We start from the raw sequence: 9,725 nt of genomic DNA, 5'->3' as shown, positions 1-9,725 counted from the left end.
AAGACACCTTTCTGAATTATTCTAGTTTGCTGGCCAGTCTGCTCAGAATTTTGCTTCATTGTTTGCATCATTGCATCCTGTTTTCGAATGTATTACAAGTTTTGGATTAGTCTGCCTGCCTCTCTAATAAACACTTTAACTGCATTTGCATCTGTCTCACCTCTCTGTTTATGACAGGTTAGATTTATGTACTAGGTTAGATTTACAATTATTTTGCAATTGCTCAAAAAAAAGGAAAGGTTTTGTACAAATGTGTACTTGAAACAATAGAACACTTAAGCTTGGGGAAATCAAAGCATGTTGACCAGAAGAGGACCATGAGGCTGCTTAATAGTTTTATTCCATTTCCTTCACATATGTCTAGCAAGACTGAGGTTGAATTTATGCAGTCGTACAATATTGTAGCAGGGTCATACTAATGGTGGGTGCATGGCTTTTGAACTCAATTTGTATATGAGTCTGAGGAACTGTAAACTGATTGCATTTTGAATTTTTTTTTTTAAACAAGAACTTGTTTCAAAACTTCTTGTTTTGGGTTTGCTTTAAGGGCTGCTACGAAATGTTGTGCAATATCAAGTCTTCTTAAAGTTTTCTTAGTTCACCCTCTTCATGTTTCTTAGTCAATTGTATGTGCTGTGTGTGTGCGTGCGTGCGTGAGTGCGTGCCTGCGCCTGCCTGTGCGTGCGCCTGCCTGTGTGCATGTGGTGTGCGCGTGTGCAGCGGTGTTAAGTATACTTGTGTTTAGCGAGGCATTGTATCCAGTGGTCACTGGTGGTTTTTAAAACAGGAAAAACACAGGTGTCTGTTACTCAAGTATATATCTGTGTGTTCTGTTTCATCTGATCATGTTGCGAAAGGAGGCAGGTTAACAAAAGCAGCGGTTAGACTAAAGATGTCTAAAAGCTTGCTAGCTAAGTGTGATTTGATCAAGTTGTTGGATAGTTACATGGCATAGCAAAACAGACTTAAGTTTGTAATCATACAGGCTACAATGGGCAGAGGTTCACTGAAACTGGACAGTTCAAGATAAAGACCAGGTTACTTTTTTCCAATCTTCTACTGTCCAGTTTGGGTGAATCTGTGCCCATTGTATCCTCGGATTCCTGTTCTTGGCTGACAGGAGTGAAACCCAATGTGTTCTTCTGCTGTTCAGCCTCGAGGTTTGGCAAGCTGTGCTTTCTGCTATGCTTTTCTGCTCACCATGGTTGTAAAGAGTGGCTATTTGGATTTATCATAGCCTTCCTGTCAACTTGAACCATTCTGTCCATTTTCCCCTAACCTCTATTATCACCAAGAAATTTCTGCCCACAGAATTGGATGTTTTTTGTTTGTCCACAGCATTCTGTGTATCTAGAGACCTGTGTATCGCAGTTCCTGAAATACTCAACAACCATGCCACAAAGTCACTGACATCACATTTTCCCCCATTCTGATGTTTGCTGTGAACATTAACTGAAGCTCTTGAGCTGTATCTGCATGATTTTATGTGCTCTGCTGCCACATGATTGGCTGATTGGATAATTGCATGAATGAGAAGATGTACAGGTGTTCCTAATAAAGTAGATCTTAAGTGGGTATTATTAATAATTAAGCTGAATTGTGTAGTATATAATGAAATTGTAAACACTGTAAGACCACTGTAAGTGGTCAAATTTAAAGTGTTTCTAAATATCTGATTTGTAAATCAAACAACCAAAAAATAGCAAAGTTCGATTCACTGAATCATAATGCCTGTCATGACCTGGAGGCACACGGTCTTTAAGCTGTTATAGAGCACCACCTAATGATTACTTCCATGCCACTACACTTACCATCCACTAAGCCACAGGTTCCCAGTCCTAGTCCTGGAGTAACCTCTGTCCAGCATATTTTAGTGTTTTCTCTGCTCTAACATGCACACTTCATCTCAGGAAGGGCTGATTAGGAATTTGCTGATTAGTTCATTCAGATGTGTTGGGAGCAGGGAAATCAGGGGGCACTCCAGAACTAGGGTTGGGAAGCTGTGCACTAAACCATCTTTGTTGATGTTGATACAACTGCTTCTAACAATGCTGTACAAGTCCCTGTGTATGAGCTGTTACTATAGAAACAATAAGATATTAGAAAAAGTGCATTAATACAAACCTATCATTCATGTTACAGGTGGAACTGCTGCCTGATCCATGCTGTTATACAGAAATAATGCTCACCTTTTGACCCATCAGTTCTGAGAATTCAACCCTGCTGTGGTATAAAAGCCGATAGCTCAGTTTCTACTTCATGTGAAACATTAGGTCAATAATTTTTAATGTGTGACTCCTGAAAACACTTGATCAACCAGTCACAGTTTATATAAAGAGTCAGCAGAGTTGAGATTAGGTGATGCCGTGTGGCTAACTTTGTTGAGGAAGTCAACTCTTTGAAAACACTGAAAAAAACAAAATAGGGCCTTTCAGAAAAATGGTACATGACAGGGAATTTCAAGCTCAGCAGCCCAAAATCCACAAGATACACTCAAAACTTTTCAGGTAGCAAAATACTTGTTGTCTAGCGTAATCAGACAGGAAGACATATATATCCAATACATTTAAAAAAATAGATAGTCGGAGCTTTATGGGATCTAACAGGAAAGAAGAAACGATCATTATAAGGTTAAGAATAGGACATACAAGACCTGAATCACTGAACTTAATAGGGAAACATCCAGCAGGAAACTGTGTGCACTGTCCAGCAACTGAATCAGTTCATCATTATTGAATAAATACTGAGAGTGTAGAATCGCACTATCCAATGTCAACCACATGATGGGTTCCTTTCTGAGTCTGGTTCCTCTCAAGGTTTCTTCCTCATATCGTCTCAGTCTCTGGCTTGCTCATTAGGGATAAATTCATACATTTAAAAGTTATCCTGAATGTATTTATTTCTGTAAAGCTGCTTTGTGACAATGTCTGTTGTTAAAAGCACTATACAAATAAAATTGAATTGAATTGAATAGACAAATAAGAATAAACTTCTCAAATTTAAGCTATCAGCAGTAGAAGGAAGAATTATAATAATAATAATAATAAAAAAAAAACACCAAGGATTACAGTGGTGCCTGAAAGTTTGTGAACACTTTAGAATTTTCTATATATCTGCATAAATGTGACCTAAAGCATCATCAGATTTTCACACAAGTCCTAAAAGTAGACAAAGAGAACCCAGTTAAACAAATGAGACAAAAATATTATACTTGGTCATTTATTTATTGAGGAAAATGATCCAATATTACATATCTGTGAGTGGTAAAAGTATGTGAACCTCTAGGATTAGAATTAATTTGAATGTGAGATTAGAGTCAAGTGTTTCCAATCAATGGGATGACAATCAGGTGTGAGTGAGCACCCTGTTTTATCTAAAGAACAGGGATCTATCAAAGTCTGATCTTCGCAACACATGTTTGTGGAAGTATATCATAGCATGAACAGAGGAGATTTCTGAGGACCTCAGAAAAAGAGTTATTGTTATCAGGCAGGAAAAGGTTAAAAAAACCAATCCACAGTCAAACAGATTGTGTACAAATGGAAATGAAATTCAAGATATGTAATATTGGATCATTTTCCTCAATAAATAAATGACCAAGTATAATATTTTTGTCTCATTTGTTTAACTGGGTTCTCTTTGTCTACTTTTAGGACTTGTGTGAAAATCTGATGATGTTTTAGGTCACATTTATGCAAAAAACATAGAAAAAGGGTTCACAAGCACCACTGTATATAATAGGATTTCTGACCTTCCTGATCCATCCTGATGCCCTACTTTTGGTTGGAGCTCTCGTCACCTGAAAATCACTCTCTGCTGCTGAGGATTGTCCCACATGGACCTCAAGCCTCAAGATCACCAGACGATTACTGTGGATGGTACCACATAGAAACCATAAAGATGGCTGTAGATGTTCTTCCTTCCTGTGATTGCTAAAATCACTTTGCACTCAAGTCTCCATCACTGAACAGTTAATAACTTCAGTTCAATACAATAGACTTTAAATTAAAACTACAAAGTCTCCATACATTGGGGAAATTAACACTTTTTAGCAAAACATGACTGCCATTTCTTTGTGAACACACACAGAGTTGTCTCGCCCACTGCTGATAAACTCGTGTTAACAAATCTGGTGTTAAGCATGTAATTGTATGTCCAACACAACCTTGCGACATTTTCTCAATTTGCCCGTGAGAATGATTTCAATACGTTCTTCTTTTGTCAGAGGCGTTCTTAAAGGCTATCTGAAAAAATATATAATATAAACTAAGTATGAAAAATTTTGGAAGACATTTTGATAAAAAGTGTTAATTTCCCTTCTGTATGGAGACTTCTGGGACACCCTGCATAATGAATTCAGAAATGACTCATTCATAAGTTTCTCATAAGTTCCTGTTAACACAAATTGCACTATTTGTCCATGTAGTACACAGTTATAGAAGGGAATTATTTATAATCACACTATCCGGTGTCATTCAGATGAAGATGGGTTCCCTTTTGAGTCTGGTTCCTCTCAAGGCTTCTTCTTAATATCGTCTCAGGGAGTTTTTCCTCAACACCGTCGCCTCTGGCTCGCTCATTAGGGATAAATTCATACATTTACAATATATATCCTGAATTTATTTATTTCTGTAAAGCTGCTTTGTGACAATGTCCATTGTTAAGAGCAAGATTGTCAGAGCAAGATCTTAGAAGCTGAAAAAAGTATATGAATATGAATTTTCTGTATCTGAATTAAGTGCACATCATATTAAATGCAATTTTTTTTTCCTGTGGTGTATTTAAGACATTTACATGTTTACCTATTTTTTAATGCTAGGAACAAGATTTCATGTTTTAAAAAAAAATCAGAACCCTTAGATTTAATATTTGAATTATTCAGAATCCTAAACAATTCAAATCTCAGAAACACAGATTCTATGAAAGTTAGATTAAAGGCGAATCATCTCAGATTCCCAGGGAAAAGCAGACACTTTCAGAGTAGTTGAACATTTAGCCGATCACAGTAATTTCCCACGCTCGCTCCATGACTGCGATGTGAAGAGCTGTGGAGTGGAGAAAAAAAACAATGGAAGATGAACCGAAATGAGGTAAGTGCATCTAAAGCGTTTACGTTCTTCTCAAATAGTTAGTTTTCTACAGTGATGTTAAGCACTTAGTATATGCCCCATGGAACTGTTTAGGCAATGTTCTAGCTATGTTAGGCTACGCTAATATTAGCTCGCTGGCAATCATTAGCAGCTAACAACCTAAGTTAGCGGTTTTGTCATCAGAAACTCTTAGTCGTAGAACACCTCTGAGAGCCTGATGCTCTTTAATCGTTAAATTAAAATGCATTCAGCCACAGTTTTTAAAGTATAACACTCCGCACAGTCTCTGATTTAGCCCTGGGTGTCAGACTGAGGCCTGGAGGGCAACACGACACTACAGAGATTTGTGTTTACCTTTTTATTCTAAATCACCCAATTCTGCATACTGCAGCTGGACTGAATTTATATTACGGTTTTGTTTATTTATATTACGATTTTGTTATTTTTTTAAATCTGAAACCCTACATCTAGGAAGTACAAAACAAAGAGGAAAAACATAGATAAAAATGTGAATGTATTAAATACACCTGTGAATTAAAAAAATGTATTGAATATGTGTGTAATTTAAATATATAAAACTCATATTCAGATAGTTGTGTGAGCCCTCGAGCTCCACAGACCTGCTCCACACCACACCATGTTGTTATAGCCAGCGTGGCCTGAAGACGGCGCTAAAGCAACGAGAAGGACGTAAAGCGCCGCAAAAACAACTAAAGAAGAAGAAGAGAGACGCCTGCGCGCAAACAGGCGGAAAACATGGCGGCGGCGCTGCAGCAGGTCTTAGAGCGGGGCGAGCTCTCCAAACTCCCCAAGGCGCTGCAGGGGAAGCTGGAGAAATACCTGGCGGAGCAGCAGAGTGAGACTGATTACTTTAAAGCGCAGTATGAGCAGCTTCGAGCGGACAGCGGTAAATATACTGCTTCTTCCCTCACCAAGCAGTGGGCTAGTTAGGCGGTTATTGGCTAGTTAGCTGGTTATTGGCTAGTTAGCTGGTTATTGGCTAGTTAGCCGGCTAAGCGCAGGGAAATGTGTAGCGTTTTAGCTTCCAGAAAAATAAGACTCGTTGTTTAAGTTCCTCAGACAGTTTGCACACAGCAGCAGCAGCAGCAGCAGCAGGGCTTTGACCGGCTCTGTGTGGTTCAGGAGCATGAACGAGGCTGAGCTGTTAGCTCGCTAGCTAAAGCCAAAAAGCGTGTGATGATAATAACAATAGCAGCTGCAGTATTATTATTATTATTATTATTATTATTATTATTATTATTATTGCGCTATTAGTCCGCGTCCTGGGGTATAAGGTCCATGTCCTGGGGTATGAGGGCCATGTCTCAGGGCTTTAAGATCCGCGTCCTGGGGTATGAGGTCCATGTCCTGGGGTATGAGGTCCATGTCTCAGGGCTTTAAAATCCGCGTCCTGGGGTATAAGATCCGCGTCCTGGGGTATAAGATCCGCGTCCTGGGGTATAAGATCCGCGTCCTGGGGTGTAAGGTCCATGTCTCAGGGCTTTAAGATCCGCGTCCTGGGGTATGAGGTCCACGTCCTGGGGTATAAGGTCCACGTCCTGGGGTATAAGGTCCACGTCCTGGGGTATAAGGTCCGCGTCCTGGGGTATAAGATCCGCGTCCTGGGGTATAAGATCCGCGTCCTGGGGTATAAGATCCGCGTCCTGGGGTATAAGGTCCATGTCCTGGGGTATAAGATCCGCGTCCTGGGGTATAAGATCCGCGTCCTGGGGTATAAGATCCGCGTCCTGGGGTATGAGGTCCATGTCCTGGGGTATGAGGTCCATGTCTCAGGGCTTTAAAATCCGCGTCCTGGGGTATAAGATCCGCGTCCTGGGGTATGAGGTCCATGTCCTGGGGTATGAGGTCCATGTCTCAGGGCTTTAAAATCCGCGTCCTGGGGTATAAGATCCGCGTCCTGGGGTATAAGATCCGCGTCCTGGGGTATAAGATCCGCGTCCTGGGGTATAAGGTCCATGTCTCAGGGCTTTAAGATCCGCGTCCTGGGGTATGAGGTCCACGTCCTGGGGTATAAGGTCCACGTCCTGGGGTATAAGGTCCACGTCCTGGGGTATAAGGTCCACGTCCTAGGGTATAAGGTCCACGTCCTGGGGTATAAGGGCCGCGTCCTGGGGTATGAGGACCATGTCCTGGGGTATAAGGTCCATGTCCTGGGGTATAAGGTCCATGTCCTGGGGTATAAGGTCCATGTCCTGGGGTATAAGATCTGCGTCCTGGGGTATGAGGACCATGTCAGGGGATTTAGGTCTATATTCCGAATACGTTGTCGGAATATTCCTGTATACATGGTTGTTGTAAGTTTGCCTGAGTTGCCATTGCTAAATATCAAGCCTACAGCTTAGCACCCACAATTCCTTGTGGCCTGAGCATGTGCTTATATCTCCTTTCAGTGGATTAACTGAATAAGGTGTTTCCATGCAACACATTCCCGATTAAAACAGGCATATTTCCGGAGTGGGAATCGGAATTTGGGGAATCAGAATATTGTCTTATTTTGAATAAAGCAATCGGAGTGTGGTGTGACTCAGTACTAATCAGAATATCACCGAACTCTGATTAATGTCGGAATATTGATGTGCATGTAAACGTATTCACTGAATCTTATAAGCAGCAAACACGTGATGTTGCCTAGATGTCACACTCGGATGATAGTCAAATTTATTTTTTTTATGATTTTTATTTACAATTTTTTTATTTTATAATTTAATTTTTTATTTACTTATTTTTTTCAAAATTAAATTTTTTTTAGAATGTGTGTCAACTGCAATCATTTATACAAAAGCGTGGTTGAATCCTCTATTCAGAAGCTGTTGATTAATTTTCCACAGCAGCACAGGTCTGACAGATGGAGCTGATCCGTGCCGGGGTGGTGTGATACGGCACAACGCTGAGCGGAGTTACTCCTATCTCCCTGAAGTGGATTATTTTTTGTATAACCACGTGGTTTGGAGTGTGTTTCACTTTTACCACAATGATTTATTAATAAATGACACGTCACGCATTTTAATGGTTTGTAGTTAGATTTAATGTTGTGGGACGTCTGAGAGACAAGTTGGTTCTTGTCATCACTGAAGTTACAGCCGCGGTTAACAGTCGTTTCCTCACCAGCCCCTCTCTCGCTCTCTTTCTCTCTCTCGCTCGCTCGCTCTCTCTCTCTCTCTCTCTCTCTCTCTCGCTCTCTCTCTCTCTCGCTCTCTCTCGCTCTCTCTCTCTCTCCCGCTCTCTCTCCCTCAGTCTCTCTCTCCCTCTCTCTCCCTCTCTCTCTCTCTCGCTCTCTCTCTCTCTCTCTCTCTCTCGCTCTCTCTCTCTCTCCCTCTCTCTCTCGCTCTCTCTCCCTCAGTCTCTCTCTCTCCCTCAGTCTCTCGCTCTCTCTCCCTCTCTCTCCCTCTCTCTCCCTCTCTCTCGCTCTCTCTCGCTCTCTCTCCCTCTCTCTCGCTCTCTCTCCCTCTCCCTCTCTCTCCCTCTCTCTCTCTCTCTGACTCTCTCTCGCTCTCTCTCTCACTCTCTCTCTCGCTCTCTCTCGCTCTCTCTCTCGGTCTCTCTGACTCTCTGGCTCTCTGACTCTCTCGCTTGATCTCTCTCAGCTTGAAAAACTCAGCTTGTCATGTTGCTATAGAAACAATAACGTATTAGAGCAAGTGCCTTAATGTAAACCTATAGTTTCTTACAGCTAGAACTACTCTCCGAGCCGTGCTGCTATACAAATGTGTTATTGTTTCTATGGTAACAGCTCATACACAGGTACGCCAGAGGCTCCACATAATCCAAGACTAAAAATAAAACTCATTCACAAACAGTTATTTAACAAATGAAAACATAAGATCTAGACCCTGGCAAAAACATTTCAGTTTACATTTCAGCTTTACTTCTTTTCGTCAGAATACAAAAAAAACTATTTTTATTTATTTCTAGTATTTATAGTAACTATTTTATTTTATGGTATTGCGTAGACCATGACACTTTAATTCACTTCACTATGTTTAAAGAAGAAAGTAGAGGCAGCTACCGTGCCAACTCAGTTAAGCTTCACTGAAACTTTCTGTTTGGAGACTGTAATTAATGGTTGGCAAACTTTATTAAAAATTGCTTAGCTGTGCCTTGGATAGAATCCGTACGTTTTTCAAGTTTTACACTTTCTACTTGTTTGGATTGTGTGAGTGGTTTGAAGTAGGGATGGAGCCAGTGCTTCAGATTGAGCTGCTGAATGCTCAGTTATATGTATTCTGTAATTAACACATAAATATGTAGAAAATAAATTTAATAAATTTTTTTTAACAAATTGTGGGCTCTTTTGGTTGTTTTAATTTAGAGCAACAGTATTCTGACCTGGAGAAGCGACACATGGAGAGCCAGGATCAGTGTCTGTCTGTAACAAAAGAGCATCAGAAACTCCAGGAAGAGTTCACATCACTTGGTAAGCGCTCGTAATACTTTGTGCCTTATTTAATCAAAAAAACAAAAAAAAGAGGGGAAAAAAGGCAAAGCCACTGCCCCAAAAGATGAATCTGCCCCAAAACTTTTTTTGGGAATGTTGCATTATTTTATAGAAAATTCTGTTTGTTTATATGTGCATCTCTTTTGAATAGTTTTTCTTTGTGGTCTAAAGATGTTTTA

The 9,725-nt window shown here is 40.5% G+C and overlaps 1 protein-coding gene across 3 annotated transcripts in view; it reads left to right on the top strand.

The window, feature by feature from the left end:
- The first annotated feature begins 5,811 nt into the window (after window positions 1-5,811).
- tprb (translocated promoter region b, nuclear basket protein) overlaps window positions 5,812-9,725 on the top strand; it is a 32,701-nt gene continuing 28,787 nt past the window's right edge. For 2 of the 3 annotated variants that reach the window (XM_053242106.1, XM_053242105.1), the window contains exons 1-2: window positions 5,813-5,997; window positions 9,421-9,525. In XM_053242106.1, coding sequence (XP_053098081.1) covers window positions 5,847-5,997; window positions 9,421-9,525 — 256 coding nt within the window. In that variant the 5' untranslated portion in view covers window positions 5,813-5,846. Of the gene's footprint in view, window positions 5,998-9,420; window positions 9,526-9,725 lie in introns of all 3 variants that reach the window. The other variant, XM_053242107.1, reaches the window with a different exon arrangement.

The sequence above is a fragment of the Pangasianodon hypophthalmus genome, chromosome 19 (assembly GCF_027358585.1).
Source record: "Pangasianodon hypophthalmus isolate fPanHyp1 chromosome 19, fPanHyp1.pri, whole genome shotgun sequence".
NCBI classification, from domain to species: domain Eukaryota; kingdom Metazoa; phylum Chordata; class Actinopteri; order Siluriformes; family Pangasiidae; genus Pangasianodon; species Pangasianodon hypophthalmus.
This window is presented reverse-complemented; position numbering and strand designations above follow the sequence as displayed.